This window comes from Tenrec ecaudatus, chromosome 14 (genome assembly GCF_050624435.1).
Source record: "Tenrec ecaudatus isolate mTenEca1 chromosome 14, mTenEca1.hap1, whole genome shotgun sequence".
NCBI classification, from domain to species: Eukaryota; Metazoa; Chordata; class Mammalia; order Afrosoricida; family Tenrecidae; genus Tenrec; species Tenrec ecaudatus.
Window position 1 is genome coordinate 90,634,809 of NC_134543.1, and position 18,676 is coordinate 90,653,484.

At 45.8% G+C, this 18,676-nt stretch overlaps 1 protein-coding gene across 2 annotated transcripts in view; it reads left to right on the top strand.

Moving 5' to 3' along the window:
• FMN1 (formin 1) overlaps positions 1 to 18,676 on the top strand; it is a 429,794-nt gene that overhangs the window by 193,051 nt on the left and 218,067 nt on the right. For both annotated transcript variants that reach the window (XM_075530963.1, XM_075530964.1), the window contains 2 exons: positions 3,076 to 3,836; positions 10,103 to 10,253. In XM_075530963.1, coding sequence (XP_075387078.1) covers positions 3,076 to 3,836; positions 10,103 to 10,253 — 912 coding nt within the window. The remainder of the gene's footprint in view (positions 1 to 3,075; positions 3,837 to 10,102; positions 10,254 to 18,676) is intronic.

Here is an 18,676-nt window from a genome sequence, read left to right on the forward strand (position 1 = left end):
GGAGAAGAGCTAATTCTGAAAGGCAGGCAGTGGAAAGGCCGTGGCTCACTATCGTTCCGTCCACAAGCTAGCACGGGCATAGATTGGACAGGATGGGGCAGAGTTTTGTTGAGTTGCATCTGGGGTGGCCATACATTGGGGCCAACTCCGGGGCACTTAGTTAAAACAACCCCTTTGGCTGTGGGTCCTGGGAAGCGTGCTAAGGATTCAAAGCAAGGTGACACTGCCGCTTGCTTCGATGAGCTGGCAGTCGGTAAAGGGCCAAGATCAATGGGAGCGAGCGTTAAGAGCCCTCGCTGAGCTCCAAACGCTCTTCTGGATGGGCTTTGTCCAAAGTGCGGGTTCTTCTGAGAGCTCATGGAGAAATGCCCTGACAAAATGGTTTGAAGCCCCCTCATAGAGTCCCCACTTTCCATCGCTCCTCTGCGAAGTGGAGTGAGTGATTATTATTACCTGCCTTTTAGCACAGTTGACAGCAAGGTGGATTCGCTGCTCTACTTTCTACCCGAAACAAGTCTTCCATTGCAACCACCAGGATAATGACTGCCGCCTCCAGCCATTCAGCTGCCAGTGGCAGCTGCCTTCCTAGAAGTACAGCTCAGAGGTGGAAAGACCAGAGGTGGGGGCCAAGGCCTTTACTGTAGGGACAGGTCAGCTGTGTGGGGAAAGGGCACATTAAAAAATTTTTTTTTGGCTGTGGAACACGCCTTCGCACAGATCCTATGGTTCAGAAGTTGAGGATTGCTCGAAATTACTGGGTCACCAAATCATTTGCCTCTCTACCTTCTTGCACGAGGGCTTTGTTGGCAACAGAAACCGAGAGCTCAAATTCGTTGTGGCAGAACCAAACTTGAATCACTTTAAAAATGCTTCCTCTTTGACCCTGAGTTCGGGATGGAAATCAGGGCTGGGTTTAGGTGGGTGGTGGGGAGCGGGAGAGAGTCTCTTGACCCCATGGTTGAATAAGGTTTGAAATTACTTTCAGGCCATTGGAAGTGGCATTCATGCATGGCTGGGGAAACGGCCTAGGGTCACAGTACGTTACTTATTTGATTGCTTGAGCTTTTTTCTAATTTTGTGCCAATCACTTAACAAAAGGTGGCATTATTTGAAATTTAGCATTATAACATAACTTAGGTGAGCCTTTTACCTCTGCCCCTGGACAACAGATTTGCTGACTTCCTGGGGTCCAGGCCTAAGGGCTACTGCTCTGCATTAAGGGTATCTCCTTACCCCTTAAAGAGGGCATACGGTGGCACTGATTGTGCACAGCGTCCCCTCCCAAGATCAAAGAGCTAGTGCGGGGTAGAGCCAGGGTCACGTGTGAACCCAGAGCTCAGGCACGGAGAAAGAGAAGGTGCCCCCAACTCTCCAGTTCTTTTCTGCTGGTTCGGGCCTGCCCTCTCCCCCTATGGGAAAAGGATAGTCAGAAAAATTAAAAATCTGCTCACAGCTGGGGGGGAGCCAATTCGTAAGAATGACTCTTCGGTGAAAGAGACTTACTTTAAATAAGTAAAAAAGATTGAACTTGGTATTAGTGAAAGTATAAATTCCCTGTCTCTTTACCTCGTGCCACCTAGGTTTTAACAGGATTTACTTTCTTGATGTAAAGTGTAATCAGTCCTTCTTTATGCTTTCATGTTTCATTGTTTAGGGCAGGGTCCTCAAACTTGTTAAACAGGGGCCAGTTCACTGACCCTCGGACCTGTTGGAGGGCCGGACTATAGTTTAAAAAAAAAACAACCACAAACAATTTCCTATGCACACTGCACATATCTTATTTTGAAGTGAAAAACAAAATGGGGCAAGAACACCTGGCAGGCTTGATAAATGTCCTCGGCGGACCACATGTGGCCCATGGGCCATAGTTTGAGGACCCCCGGTTTGGGGGCTGAAATGACAACTGGAGAGAGTCTTAGTCAACCATGGGGTCTCTTGGAGAAGGCAGCGGGAGCAGAGCTGTGGTGTAAGGGTGTCAATTTGGTGTCCTCGCTGGCCTGTACTAGAACTGGAAAGGGCTGTGTCATCATTAATTACATCTTGTGAAGCTTGTCATCTGATGAGGGAGGCAGCCGGGAGATGCACTTAGGTTTAATTACTGTCGAGTTGGATTTCGGAAACTCGTGAAATTATAAATCTAATTGGTGCCTAGTTAACGGTAATAAGCGGAACAGCTTTGCATGTCAGAAACCAGACCAGCTAATTGCTGACAGTATGCCGACTCTCAGCTAACGGATGGTGAACTGTAGAGCCAAGTATCGAAAATAACTACAGGGATGTGTGTTACAAAGGCCGATGTCACAGTCATTCTCAGTTAAAATACTGGGTATGCAAAGAAGACGCAAAAGGCGAATTTCAGTCGCCTCCTGCTGTCTATGCATTTAACGTCATCTACTTATCACTGCAGTCTCAGTGATTCTGAGGCCGACACAAATACGGATCAGGTATGGAATGCTGGTAGGACAACTTCAAAGGCAAAGTGTGTGCTCGCTCCTTCTCTGCTTCCCTGGCCTGGAAACCCCACAAAGGCAAACACTGGAAGGATGACCGTGAGCATGGGCGGCTCCAGGCCAGAAGGGTCTCTGCACAGCCCCTCCCGCACCCCACCCCATTCTCCACCCCCCACCCCCCGTTCCCCGGTTTTCTTTCTTTGAGTTTTATTTTTCCAAACTCAAACCCAAAGTTAAAAGCGACATTCAAGCACGTCCAAACCTTTATTAAAAGTTTTGTTTTGTATCTGATATTAAAACCGGGTGAAAGTTCTTAGGTGACAGCTTTATTTCAAACCTTAATCCCGGGTAATTATCCCCTGTGAGCTCAGATTGGATGAAATTACGCTTCTCCTTCAACTATTTAAGTCCCTGGAAAATTCATAAAGTGAAATTTATATCCTTTTGGATTCTTGAAAGAATGTCTCCGTGTCCCTGCATTTATGTCGGCCACACCAGAGTGGCACAGAAGCGGTGGTGATGTGTGTGTGTGTGTGTGTGTATGTGTGTGTTTATATATGATATAGAATAAGAGACAGACAGACTATATAATCTCGACCTCTTTTTCTCCCTCATTTTCCCCCAGGCCCAATTTGAACTGAGAGCCTTTCACATCCGGGGTGAGCACGCAGCCACCACTGCGAGACTAGAAGAAACCATTGAGAATCTCAAGCACGATCTGGAGCACCGATGGCGGGGAGGCTGTGACGAGATGAGAGACGTGTGTATCTCCACCGACGACGACTGCCCCCCGAAGACCTACAGGAACGTGTGCATCCAGACGGACAGGGAGACCTTCCTGAAACCCTGCGAAGGGGAAAGCAGGACCACCAGAAGTAGCCACATAGTACCCAAAAAGCTCACGATCTCATCGTTAAGCCAACTCTCTCCCCCGAGTGACTGCAAAGATGGCCATGCCTCGCTCCTGCCCTTGGAAAGTATCTCATCTCACCACCAGAAGACGTCACCGCCCCCTCCTGCTCCACCCCTGCCGGCCCTTATCCCGCCCCCTCCTCCACTTCCCCCTGGCCTTGAATCTTTGCCACCAGTACCGCCCACTCCACTGAGTGCTGGGCCACCACCACCTCCTCCCCCGCCCCCTCCTCTACCTCCAAGTATTGGACCTCCTCCGCCACCTCCTCCACCCCCACTTCCTAACATACCTCCACCGCCCAGCAGTGGGGGGCCACCCCCTCCAACACCCCCAGGACTGGCACCCCCACCTCCTCCTGGACTCTTCTTTGGAATCGGGTCTCCTTCCAGCCAATGCCCTCGAAAGCCAGCCGTTGAGCCCAGTTGTCCCATGAAGCCTCTGTATTGGACTAGGATACAAATAAATGATAAAAGGTAAGCTGGAAACTCTACCTCCCCTGTCCAGTCACAGCTGGTGACTTCCTGGGCGTTTTCCCCAAGGGATGCTTTATTCTTAGCTGCTCAGTCTCCACTTAGTGTCGCGCTCAGATTCCCAAAGGCCATGCAATGTACCCGGGGCCAACAACATAGATTGGAACAAAGTTGGAGCATGTGAGGGAGAATGGCCCCATCGGGTCTCTGTGGTTCCTTCTCTCCCAGGTGGCTGGATGCTGGGAGAGACAATGAGTTGCCTTCTGCCAGGTAAATGCTCCCTTTTACAAATATGAGCAGGGCCTTCCTTAACACAGACACAGACTCACTGCCATCAAGCCCATTCCAGCTCAGAACCACTCGATCGGGTTGCTGCGAAAGCATCATGAAATTGAACCTGAATCTACAGGATCGTTTACTGAGAGCTGTTTCTTGCACAAACCATTGTCTTATCTTTAGATGGCATCATCAGCTGTATCATCTGGAAATTTAACAGATGTTGTGTATTTTCTTTTTTTATCTAAAGAACGGTATATAACCGAGTCACTGATCCTTCAAGCCAGAAGGAAGTTTGAAAGTACCAATGATTTCCACCTGAACTCTGGTTTCCCCTTACTGCTAAATACCCTTACTTCTTGTAGCCCCTGTGGCCCTTAGAGGAAGTGTTGATGTGTGGATGGCTGACAAGCAGTGTGCATTGATATGGGTTGTTGAGCTGAGGCAATAATGCAGCAAAATGCAGTTGTTTGAGAGCTACTTTTGAAAGCAGGCTTTTAAGCCCCTCCATTCCAGTTCTACCATCTGTTGAGAATTTTCCCTTCCACCCCTCAAATGCTGAATCTGCCTTCTAACAAGATCCCCATAGTAATTTTTATGTACAATGGAATGTAGGCATTCAGTGTAGTGATGTAAATGCTTAGCAGGGCATAGACCCAGAATGGACCAGTTCAAACCCCTGATTCAGACAACTTTGAATCTGATTTATTTTCCCAGCCTTATCATGGCCTAGTGGTTATATGTTGGGCTGCAAAACTGCAAGATCAGCAGTTCCAAACCAGCAGCTGCCCTGTGGGAGAAAGACGAGGCTTCCTACTCCCATAAAGAGTTACAGTCTCAAAAAGTCACAGGGGCAGTGCCACCCTGTTCTGTAGGGTCACTGGGAGTCGGCCTCGACTTGACGGGAGTGTGTTTTGAGTTTTACTGTCGGGGTACATAGGGAGATAGGTTGTGTTGCTGCGGATGACTCTCTTGAGAACGCTCCAGGAGTTCATTTGTTGGTGATGAACAGCAAATATGGAACATATTTTTACATCGCAATTTTGAACTTATTCCCCAAATCAAGGTGTGGAGGTAAAATTTTCAATGTACATAGAAATTTCCTTGGGGGCAGGAGAAATAGCTCAGCAAAATAATATGCAATTCACAATTACAAAGCAACTGGAAATCATTATAGAAAGAGTAGGGAATACCTTATATTTAAACATATTGTGCACCAAGTTGATTCTGTATTCCTCCTTCCTCTCACCAAAGAAGGAGGGCCAAGAGTTTATTTGCGGAAATCCTGATACTTTTTAATTTCCCAGAAGAATGGTAATAAAAACAAACAAAAGCCACAAGATGATCTTGAAATAGCTCCTACTATTAACTAAAGTATGAGTATGTCACCTTTCCCGTTCAGACTTCAATGATACTTTCTAAGAAAGAAAGAATTTTCCAGAATATTTATTTTGAGTCATGTTCCCTCATTAGTGTTCTCAAATTAGTGAGAAGTCTTTCCAAGCTGAGGAATCCCACCTGCCAGCCATTGAGTGGCGGGCTCTGGCAGCATGGCGCTGTCCCACACCTGTGGCCTGCTAGCCTCCCCCTGCTTCCTCCCCTCCCACCCTGTGGGCCATAATAGGAAGGACCATGAGATAGCACCTCTGGGAAATAAGGACCCTTCTCCCACTATTCAGCGTGGGATATTCTCTATTCAGGCAAGCTGCACGTAATCATTGTCCGCATTTTCTCCTCATGTCGTCTGCCATGGAAAACCGTTGAATATGCTAGTTCTAATTGATTTCACCTAAGTCTAGGGCTTCAGTTTTGAGCAAAATGAAGAGTAGATGAATGGGACTTTCCCAGTCTCAGGACAAAAAGAGCCCTGCTTTGTGAGCATGTCAGCCATCAGCCTTGAGTACAAGTTTGGGACACACAATGGGGGTATTCCCCTCTGTCCCATGCGAAGCCTTTAGCCAGGCCATATCTGTCGGCACTACCTATTTATTACCTGCTGTACTTGTTGGCTGCTAACCGAAACGTCAGCCGTTCGAAACCTCCAGTCACTGCAAAGGAGAAAGTTGAAGCTTAACTCCTCCTACAAAGAGTTACAGTCACATCGACCTATGGGGCCACTTCTACTGTCCTGTAGGGTCTTAGGACTCAGTGGAAGTGAGTATTTGGTTTATTGTGAATCCTCAAAATAGCTTTGAATTCGAAGCAGTGGTCCTTCTTTTCAACTACAATGGTCTAAAGTTTTCAAGTATTATCACTCATTTATGGATAAAAGTAGATTTAATTTGGATGTGACCTTTTATAACAGGTAAAACCACTGTCTTTAATTTTAGTTTCATGCACCCTAAGGGTAAGAACATGGTATAATGTGCACATTATATATTTTGACTTTCTGGAAACCAGGAACAAAACACCGGTTTTTATTAATTTTATATGTATGGCCTCTGATGCTTCTCAACACTTGCATGAACTATTTCTCACCACCCCCCCTCCCCACGCCCCACCCCTGAGCACACACGTTGCCCCTTTTATGGGAAGGTGGCACTTGGTTGAAGAGAAAGGGATTCTCATCGAGCTACAAGCTACCTTTTTGAGCTACAAATTAGTATTGTCCTCCTTTTATTCTTTTACCTCCTTTACTTCTCCCCCCTCCTTCCCCTTCCCCCCTCCTCCTCCTCCTCTTCCTCTTCTTCCTCCTCTCTTCATTTGAGCTAGGTTGTGTGTTCTGTGGTTGGAATTGACCATTATGGTAAATGGCTCATTACAAGCAGTTCTGCTTTTGGCCCCAGCACCAAATTCTCTTGTTCTCTCTTATAAAGAACCATAGAAACAGTTCCGTAAATGGTAATGAAGTGCTCAACCCAATCCCAAAGCCAATTTATTCCAGAATATGAGTGAATTATAACTCTAGTCATACTGGCCTGAGCTCAGAGTCTGTGGAGCTGGCGCCAAGCAGTACAGGTGCACGAACAGAGGGATGGGTCTGAGCAGTCAGCCTGGGGGATTGCCTCGCCTCCTTCCTCGCACACCCTTACCGACACTGCCCAGAATCTTCTTGCAACCAGACCAGCAGCCCTTAGCATGCTGCATGCTCCACAGTTACCTCCCTTCCAGTCGGGATTTCCCTTCTCTGTGCAGCCGAGATAAGCACTCAACATGCATGGTGTTGTGTGTTGTTCACAAATGAAACATGGTGCCTCTCATGTTTCTCTCTCTCTCTCTCTCTCTCTCTCTCTCTCTCTCTCTCTCTCTCTCTCTCTCTCTCTCTCACACACACACACACACACACACACACACACGGCACTCTAGTGGTGCTGTGGGTTAGGCATTTGGCTGCTATCCCCAAGGTTGGTGACTCAAACCTACCAGCCCCTCCATGGGAGAAAGATGAGGCTGTCTGCTCCTTAAAGATTTCCCATCTCTAACCCCACACAGGCTCCCGAGGAAGGGGACTTGGCTGGATTTGACCTGCATCTCCACAATGGGGCTTCAAAATTCCTTTTTTCAATTCGATTTCTTTTTCCATGAACTTTTGGAAGCTTCTTGACAATTCCTGGTGCAGGGGCAGATGTAGCAACTTCCGCTGGCTCCTCTGTGGCCACCAGGGAGTTTCCACCCTAGTCTTTCTTTAGCTTATTCTGATACTGCCCATTCCTCCCACAGCGCTCGATTTTTATGCTGGATGCAACCATCTGTTGCCATGGTCACTTGAGACCCACAGACGGTACTTATGATTAAGGGAGGGCATTGATTAGAGAAGCTAATAGGCTGCCACAGGTTAGGATCAGTAAGCAGTAAGGATATAGTCGTTGGTCCACAGCACCACCCCCTCAGCCGCAGTCAAGTGTCTTTCTGGTCCTTAGCCTCTCAGCCACGTGCTTCCTTGGCTTCTGCCTCTGAGGCCCCCGAAAGCCAGCCCACCTATCCCTCTGTCACACAGTCCAGTTGTCGTGGGCCAGCTGAGGAGAAGGTACCCAGTAGACTTGGTGCTGCTCCTCTGATCTCTTGTCACAGTCCCTGGTGCAACTGGTCTCAGCTGGCTCTGCCAGTTTAGACAGAGATCTTAGACACACTCTTCCACCTGGTCCTGGGATTGCTCCCTGTGTCCCACGTGGCGCTTCACGCTGAAGAATGGCTGTGACGGAGGTGTGGTTTTTGTCTTTGAACCTGCCGTAGCCCCAAGAAAGCAAACCAGGGTTTTCTGTGCTTTATTTGGTTGTTGCTGAGTTGTTGTTTTGCATTTGCTTTTTTATGTTTCTCTTTATATGATGTCCAGGATGGGTGAACCTATGGAGACAGTCTTTGGAGGAACAGCGTCTTGTGGCTATGGCAGGGGAAGTTGGAGGGAACGGGGAGCTAATAATGAGAATAAGAAAGAGAAAGCATTCTAAAGTTGTGGTGACATGGCACAAGTTTTTTTAACTGTGTTTAAACCATTGAGTTGTATGATGTGTGCATTATGCCAATGATACTGGTAAAATTAAATTAAAAGGAAAGAAAATGAAGGATGGTATCTTTTTTCCCCTTTTGCAATTTATTAGGGGCTCATAAAACTCTTATCACAGTCCACACATATACATACATCAATTGTATAAAGCACATCCGTACATTCTTTGCCCTAATCATTTTCAAAGCATTTGCTCTCCACTTAAGCCCTTTGCATCAGGTCCTCTTTTTTTCCCCTCCCTCCCCGTTCCCCCCTGAAGGATGGTATCTTAAGTCTCACCCTCTAGTAATACAATATTAGAGATTTCCTCTCAGGAAACACAGAGTGTGACATGGCTCAAACCTCACTTTAGTCTTGAATCTTAACCTCATGAATCTTAACCTCACTTTAGTCCTGTAACCAAGAACTCCCTCCAAAATGGGACCGTAGCCGTGGGGAAAGAACAGAATTACGATACATTCTATAAGGAATAATGCCTGGAAGGGCCATAGTGATCGACTACATCTCACCCTTGTGTGTGTGTCCTGCAAGATTAAAATGTTATATTAGAAACCTGTTTTTTTTTACTTTTTAATGGAGAGGAGAAGAAATAAATGTTATCAGAACCAAGCTATTGTCTTTCATGGGCAAAATAGACCTTAAGCAAAATGTGAACCCACAGAGCCCCAAAGCCAGTTCTATGAACTGTTTGGAGTCGTTAGTTACCTTTTAGCATACCCCATTGCTCCCCCGGCAGCACCCAAGCTGTGGACGGCCTCGTGGGACAGTTTTGAGCGATTGTTGTTTGCCTTGACTGAGATAGCCTGTACTGAAATGAAGGTAAAGGCGCTCATGTGTTGTGGATCATAACTTCACATATCTCATGAACAGTAAATGTATAGATGAGGCCATTTTCTCTCGGGATATTAAATTTTATTTTTAAGCTGTATAGAAATTTGGCATTTAGGCGCTGGTTCCCGACCGCAGAACTCCCTTCACAGGTGCTCCGCACACCTTCGGGTGCCCCGTCTCCAGGAGATGCCACCAGCAGTGGCTTTCTGCACACGAGAGGGTTACTTGAGACCCCTCTGGGGAATGGCACTGTGGAGGAGGCAATAGGATTTGCGTTTTCTTGTTTGGGGGAATTATTTGGAAGGTGGGCAACTATCAATCAGTTATTTCCAAGTGGACACAACTGTTCACATGTTAAAGGACCTGGGCAGAGTTGACCTGAGCTCAGCTTAAAAATCATATTTTTCCTTTTCCTGAAACCACAGCCTCCACAATCTGACTTGCAGGTGGTCTGGTCCCACACGATGGCTCTAGAGCTCTTTTTTATTTTACTTATTTGGTGGGGGGTGGGGGGAGAGCTTGCTTGCTTGAACATTGCCCCGTATATTTTGACTTTCACAGAGAAACGTGTGATGTGAAAAGAAACGTTGCCTGTGCTTGCCTAGGAGGTTTGCGAAATGGAGATAGACAAAAAGAAGGACCAAGTGAACAGAGTCTCTATCATTATCTTCTTTGCTAGTTCAGCTCCCAAGTCTAATTCCTCACTTTCTCTTTTAAGCCCAAATGCTGCGCCAACCCTATGGGAGTCCTTAGAAGAACCTGATATTCGGGACACGAGTGAATTTGAGTATTTATTCTCCAAAGACACGACTCAACAGAAGAAAAAACCCCTGTCGGAGACCTATGAGAAAAAGAACAAGGTCAAAAAGGTATTGTGTGATGATAATGATTGTTGTAAGTATATGCATAGACACATGACGTATGTATGTATCCATCTACATGGGGATGCATTATGAGCTGCTGGTTTGCTTCCCCCCGGTTTTCAGAAAATGATTTGGAAGGTTTCTGAGTCGCAATGGCAACGAGGAGGCAGCAGTTTGAAAACTTGGTGTGCTTGCTGTTTCGGTCATATCGCCTGAATTTTCGGACTTTTTTCTTACTCTTAATCTGGACTTCTTGTCAGGCAATCTGGTGGGGAGGGGGGAGTCTGAAATTTAATTTTCGTTTAATAGACGTGCGTGTGCTATATGGAAAATAGGTCTTTTTCGTGCATTTATACATTCACTCAGCAAATATTTCCTGTGGGTGTATAGTTCTGGGCATTGTTCTAGGCCAGTACTCCCAGGGTGGTGACCACTGGGCACGTGTGGTTATTTAAATGTAAATAAGGAAATAAAAAATTCAGCCCTTGTCTTGCACTAGCCACTTCCAAGCATCACTCTGATGCCACGAATAGTGCCTGCACTAGGCAGCCCAGGGAGCTTTCCGTCAATTACGTCATCACAAAAGGACGGGACTGGACAGCACTGTGCACACATGCAGGGAAGGCTGCGGAGGAAAAAGAAAAGAGGCCTGCCCTTGTCGAACTTAGTATCTACAATCGACATTTAGAATGAAAACTAACTGCAAACCATGCCGTGGAGCAGGGGAATGAGGTCCCCTTTGGCAGCATGTAAAGGGGGGGGGCTGCATCTTTAAATTAAGTGTCCACAACAGGCCCCTTGAGAAGGTGACTTGACATCTGAGAGCCAGCAGCCTGTCAGGAAACAGGTTGAAGATTCTCAAGCAGTTCAATCCTAGCTCTGTATGATCTGAATCAAGTCGCTTCATCCGCCTTGCCCTCGTCCTCCAACCACAAGATGAAATAGTATCTACCGATACTGTTATGCAAAGGACGATCAAATTAAGTAATATATGTGTCCTACTCTGCGTTATACTTATCACACAGTCAGCCCTCAACAAGTGATCGCTACGGTTGCTTTTGCTCTTATGACTCCCGCTTCTGGTACGTCTCTAAGTTATTCTTCTGGTGGGGACACAGGGGTAGGCATGCGGGGAAAGTATAGAGCTTGGGTCCGCTACTGACTTGCTGTGTGGACTTGGACTTGTTGTCTTCCTTCTTTATTTTCCTTTTTCGATAAAACAAGATTAGCAATATGAGGGCAAGCAGAAAGGTATTGCTCTAGGATTCCAACTCATAAATGCCCGCGTTTCTCCCAAACAAAACATGTTTAAACACGCCCTCCATCAGTGGATGGCTGCAGACAAGTTCTCCTTGTGACCCACTTTTCTGAATCCCAGCTGTCTGTTTCCATTGTTGTTAGAAGATGTGGAGTCGGTTTCGACCCATTCTACACCTGAAGGAAATACTGCTGCCCGGTCCCGCGCCGTTCTCCACGTCATTATGTCTGTGCCCATTGTTGTAGACACTGCGCCTACCCATCTCCTTGGCATGCTTACTTTTTCACGGAACTTCCATTTAGAAGCCATCCTTCTAGGAATCATCCTGGTTGTACTTCCAAGACAGACAGGTGTGTTTGTTGTCTTAGGGTAGTTTTGTAGGTAGGGTGTTAAAAAGACAAAAACAAAAAACCATTTTGTACCATGAAAAATAATAATACTTTTGAGGTCTGGACTATGATATTCCCAAATCATTGAAGCATTACAAGTTTATGGGGATGCTGCTCTACATAAAACAACACTTTTTACTTGGACCAAGCATTTTAAGAACAGTCAGAAGACCTAAAGCATGAGCTAAGAGAAGAAAGGACCATCAACCCCAATGAAGGATGAAACTGTGACTGAAGTCCAGAGGCTGGTAGAACAAGATCAGAGAGTTACCCTTGATGTGAAAGCTACAGAAGTTAATATAGCTATCATATGGCTCAGCGTTTTCCCTTCTGAGCTTGCTGGGTACCAAGAAGGCAAGGAATGCGTATCAGCTAAGATCTCTCCATCCGTCTTTCAAGCCAAAGCGAAGCTCATGAAGACAATTTTATAGAATGAACCATAACTGAGGATGAGTCTTGGATTTACAAACATGACCAAGAGAGCAAGGTCCAGTCAAACCAGTGATTCAGAGGGGGATCTAGATTCAAGGAAGAGATCAGCTTGGAAGGTTATGGTATTAAGGTTAAGGTATAGGAATTCCTAAGGGGTGACCTTGATAAATCTTCTTGAAGGACACAGGATGATCTCTAGGGCTCATTAGGAAGAAATTTCAAGAATATTGAAAACTGCATTGGTGTGAAAAGACTAGGAATTGTTTCCCCATCTCAACAATGCAACCTACAGCCCCGCTCTTCCCCACTAGACTCTGTTCCCAAAATTCAAAGAATCTTGAAAGGAAACACAATCTGAGTTTCTCAAGGATACCAAAACTTCCGTTTTGACAGGATGTATATTGACGTGCAGAATTCTTGGAAGGCTTAGAGAGAGGGGAGCGCTTCCTTCAGAAGTATATAGACTTAGCTGGAGGGTCTGTGGAGAAAAAGAATGCGCCGCAGTTTTGTACTTTTTATTTAGCAATGTTTTTTCTCTTTTAAAAAAAATTATTTTTAAATCATTTTATTAGGGGTTCATACAACTCTTATCACAATCCATACATACATCAATTATGTAAAGCACATTTGTACATTCATTGCCCTCATCATTCTCAAAACATTTGCTCTCCACTTAAGCCCTTGACATCAGCTCCTCATTTTCCCCCTCCCCCCTCCCTCATAAACCCTTTGATAATTTATAAATTATTATTTTGTCATATCTTGCCCTGTCTGACATCTCCCTTTAACCTCTTTTCTGTTGTCCGTCCCCCAAGGAGGAGGTGACTCCTTGTCATCGGTTCCCCCTTTCCAACCTACCCTCCTTCTACCCTCCCAGTATTGCCACTCATACCACTGGTCCTGAAGGGATCATCCACCCTGGATTCCCTGTGTTTCCAGTTTGTATCTGTACCAGTGTACATCCTCTAGTCTAGCCAGATTTGTAAGGTAGAATTGGGATCATGATAGTGGGGGCTGGGGGGTGGGAAGCATTTAGGAACTAGAGGAAAGTTATATGTTTCATCGTTGCTACACTGCACCCTGACTGGCTCATCTCCTCCCCAAGACCCTTCTGTAAGGGAGTGTCCAGTGGCCTACAAATGGGCTTTGAGTCTCTACTCTGCACCCCGTGCCTCATTCACAATGATATGATTTTTTTGTTCTGATGATGCCTGATACCTGATCCCTCCGACACCTCGTGATCACACTGGCTGGTGTGCCTCTTCCATGTGGGCTTTGTTGCTTCTGAGCTAGATGGCCGCTCGTTCACCTTCAAGCCTTTAAGACCTCAGATGCTATTCTCTTTTGATAGCCGGGCTCCATCAGCTTTCTTCACCACATTTGCTTATGCACACATTTGTCTTCCATGGTTGAGTCGGGAAGGTGAGCATCATGGAATGCCAGTTTAATAGAAGAAAGTATTCCTCCATTGAGGGAGTACTTGGGTGGAGGCCCAATGTCCAACTGCTACCTTAATACTAAACGTATAAGTAGCAATGGTTTTACGATTCTGTAGTAGTACTTTTTTACTCACCCTCATACCCGAGTCTGCTTGACGCAGCACGATATTAGGGCATTTAAATTTAAGAAGGTTTGAGGAAGTGCTTTTAAGTGTATGCTACCTAATACCATTATCATTAATATGTCCTATTATGCAATGGAGGTGCCTTCATTGGTTGCTGTGTCACATGCTAGCACATCATGGAGGAAACGCTGGGAAACGTCTGGTGCCACTTTCTCACCTTGTCCCAAAGACTTGAATGAATGGATGAAAACCCTGATCGGTGATTGTCACCTCTCCACTTAGTTGGCGTTGGATTATCATGAAGAAAACATGATCCCTATGGTAATTAAACTTTAGAGCAAATATTTCGGGGTCACATATATCACAGAGCAATTTGAACTTCTCTAATAAAACAATAAGATATAATCAATAACTCAGGTTAAGATCAGTATGCTTTGTAGCTAAGCCATTGGGAGAACCAGAAGGATGCTGTTCCTCTTAAGCTAGCCTCTTCCAAGAAGGGGTCTCTGGTAAATGAGAAACCCCACTGAAAATTTTCGTACACATGGTTCCCTTTGGCTTGCGTTGATTCTGAGAGCTCCTGATTGCTGTGAGGGGCTGTCGAGTCTGTTGCGACTCATAGTGGCCCTGTGTGCGACACAAGGAGACACCCCAGGCCTGCATCTGCCTCACAGTGGTTCGTAGGCCATCTTGTCAAGCACCTTCCTCTTTGTCACTGGCCCTCCACTTACCAAGCGGGATGTCCTCTCCAGGGACTGGTCTCTCCTGACATGTCTCAAGTACGTGAGATCAAGTCTCACCATCCCTGTTTCTAAGGAGCATTCTGGCTGCGTGTCTTCTAAAGCAGAGTTTTTGCTTCTTTGGACCGTCCCAGGGTACTTTCAATACTCTTTACCAGCTTCACTGGTGCATCAATTGTCCTTCAGACTTCCGTATTCAGTGTCTAACTATAACATGCATATGAGGCAATGGGAAAAACAAACAACCCTTGGCTTGGGTCAGGTACCTCTTAGTTCTCGAAGAAGCATCTTTACTTTTCAACAGTTTTTAAACGAGATCATGTGCGGCAGATTTACCCAGTGCAGGGCATCATTTGATCTGTTGACTGCTGCTTCTATTTTTCTTTAGGTTGCAGGTAGTCATGTTATTCCTTTCTGCAAACTTAGTAACATGTTGCTTGCATGCACACACACACACACACAAACACACAACTAATTATATCTGATTTGGTCAATGAGTATTTGTTTTTTAAAGATGAAAATATTTGCTTTTAAGACATGAAAGCATTTGGTCGTGTAGTCTTGTTTTGGGTGTGTGTTTTTTTTTTGCCTTTGGTCTCCTAATTGTGTGCCTGTTCAACAAAGGATTTTACTGAGGCCATTACGCCTTGATGGGTTTGTTTGTTTTTCTCCATCTGAAGGGGAAATATGCTCCATTTGATCATCTAATCTCACCCACGACAGCATGTTGGAGAATCTGAGCATATGTGAAATTCCAGGTGTGTTTTTTTTTTCTTTAAGCAGGGGCAGAAATGGAGATCTCCAGGCTGTTGTAGTCTTGAGGCTGCTCGAGAGATTTCAGGAGGCTTTGCGGCCTACCCTGGCGCCGAGGTTTCAGGTTTTAAAGACAATACTGGGCTAATGCCATAAAACTCCAAACCTGCCTTCTATGAACTACATTTCCATCACCCTGATGGTTTTCCTTGTTCCTGTCCCTGGCTCACATACTGGTTGTCTTTTCTCTTGAAATAAAAGAGAATTTTAGAGACTTTTGAGCAGCTGAGGATTTTCAGTATTAGAGGCCAATTCCTTTAGTTGAACCAGAGAATCGTCATATTAGATGATTAGAAAATCTCTTGCAAATCATTTCTATCTACGTGTGTATGTTTGTGTGCGCACATACACAAGAAACATACACAAACCCCAAGCTAACCCCCCTGCTAGCATGTCATTTACAACTCAGTGACCTAATAGGGTTTCCAAGACCGCACATCTTTATGGGAGCAAATAGTCTCATCTTCCTCCTGCGGAACAGTTGATGGGTTTGGACCACCAACCTGCAATCCGCAGCTCAACAACGCCACCAGCAATGTCTATGTGTACAAGTAGATATATGGATGTGTACGCTGAAGTAGAGAAACACTTGCGTTTGTCGGAGATGAAAGACGGGACGTCCCGCATCCTGGCTGTAGAGGCTCCACGTTGAGAGTTAGGTGGGAGCATGATCGCACGGAGCCAAGCTCGATCCCTCCACTCATTCACATTTCAACTGCAGAACCAGCTGTCCGAATGGTCACTGGTCAACCCCCACCCCCTCCAAATCTGCAGAACTTACTAGTTTCACCTTTCACAATAGTATTTCAAAGCTTCGTTATTAACTTGGACTTCGAGTCATCCTGTCGAGGAACCTGCGTGAGTCCCTTGGTGAAGGGTAAATGGTAAAGCCTGGACTCACTGAAAGGCTGATGGGTAGAGCTCACCTAGAGGTGCCTTGAAAGACAGGTCTGGCTATCTGCCAGGGAAGCCCCATGGGGAAGTGCTCCTCTTTGTAATGGGGCTCACCCTGAGTGGCATCAACTGGGCAGCAACCAGCAGCCATAACTCTATATGTAGATCGATTGATCTGTGTGTGCGCATGCGCGTACGCACTCAAAAGACTCACTGCCATCAAGTCAATTCCAATTCATAGTGACCCATTAGGATCGGGGGTGGGGGAGGGCAACTGCCCCTCTGAGACTGTATCTGTTTACAGCTGTAGAAAGCCTCACCTTTCTCCCTCTGACAGGCTGGTGGTTTCAAACGGCTGACCTTGCAGGTAGTAGCCCAATGTATAACCCCTATGCTATTTGTAGAAAATATCCATGATCTTTTCAATCCCTTTTTTCCATGAATCTTTGGAAGCGCCTCATATATAATCTGTGTTTGTGTACCCTCACACTGGTACACTCATGCAATCTACGTAGTACAAGGACTTTGCTGATCGGCTCATTCAGGTCCCGCATTGTGCGTATGAGACAGTGAGGCATGGTAGCATGCTCACCCTTTTAACTCCGCAGGTGTGGATTGTGATGAGCCCTGCAGTGCGTGCCCAAAAACCTCAGCCTGTGTGCACACCCTCCTCGTTTCAGTGATAAAGCACCGCATGCGTGGAGGATGGGAATAACTTTTATTGGGATGATTGATTTGGACTTTTGTCTGGGAGCACCACTAGTAATGTCATCGATAAAATACAGTTACACTTTGGCCATGTTTCTCACCGTGAAATCACCAAGGCTCTCTTGAGTCTAGCCAAAGGATGCCAAATTTTGAATAAATAAAAGGTACATTGTATGTAACTCCAATCAAGAGGTAATTGCGCACCCCATAGGACTGAGTAAACGCCCCTTTGGATTTCCAGGGCTGTAAGATGTTAGGGGAGTAGAAAACTCCATCTCTCCCTCTTGCAGTGGCCGGTGAATTTTAACTGCTGATCTTGCAGTTAGCAGACCAACATGTAATCTGCTACACTACCAGGCCTCCTTAACACCAGAATCAGAAAGCCAAAAACCAAACCCACCGCCACTGAGTTGATTTCAACTCAAAGTGACCGTGCAAGAAGTTTCCCTGGCTGTAAATCTTTCTGGGAGCAGACAACCTCGTCTTTCTCCCAAGGAACAGCTCATGGGTTTGACCCACTAACTTTGCAGTTAACCGTCCAACATTCAGCCGACCTTACCACCAGGCCCAAATTTGTACAGAAAGATCACAACACTAGCTGTTGGTGGTACCGCCAATCCTCGGCACTGTCTCCTAAGCTTCCTCGCATAGCGTTCCCAGCAAGCTCTTGAACCATCCCGTACTGGTTTGCTTCCTATACACTGGGACTAACTGTAAGTTTCCTCTCGACCTTTGCATCTCGAACATGAGAATGCTTTGGGGAGAAATTCTGGAAAGCCACTGATTTGCATGATTGGGGCCAGGGGACTTAAAGCGTCAATTTGTCCATTCATGAAAAGATCTGAAAGTGGTAACGTCTATTCTGGTGCATTCCTGTTTTCAATTTACAGGAGAATTCTACTACTCCCCTTAATGACACATTTGGATGTCTGACAGTTCATCCCATGTTGGTTTATATAGTCTCCCTTGCACTACTAAATAAGAGATTCCACTGTCAATATGCCCATATATGCACCGTTTCTAAGTTAACATTTCTGTTCTTTAACAAGGGGCCAGAACTCCCCCTTCATTGTCTGAGGCTCTTTTTCCTGGTGCCTGTCACGGAAGCGAGGATTCTGATAAACTTTCCAATTGCGTTCTCAATTTGCCCAACAACTTTCTGAAAATCAACGCGGCCTGCCAGGATTTCTCCTCTCTTGAGATGCCAAGATCTTACTTGGCATTATAAATCATGTCTCTGTTTGTTTCCTCCCCCGTATGATGTGTAAACGAATCCCTGTCTCTCTCTCCCTCTCTGACGTTTCAGTAGACATTTCTTAGGAGTTCTAGAGAGAGTGCCTATTCCCCACTTTGGTGGGGTGGGGGGCTGAGAGTGTCATAGCTCCACAGACCCCAGTCTGTTGAAACTTCCTGGAGCCAAAAGCCTTCAGCTTTGATTGTAATTTGGCCGCTTTGGCGAGGCTCGTGGCTACAATTCTTGGATCACAGACGCCGTGTCTCAGATTATTGGAGAGGGGGAAGAGGGTGGAGGGAGGACATTGTTTGGAAGCCTGAACATAAATTTATAGGGTTTTCATAACCTGTTGCCTTCCAAGTTTATATAATTTAATCATTTGTGTATGAAGATACTT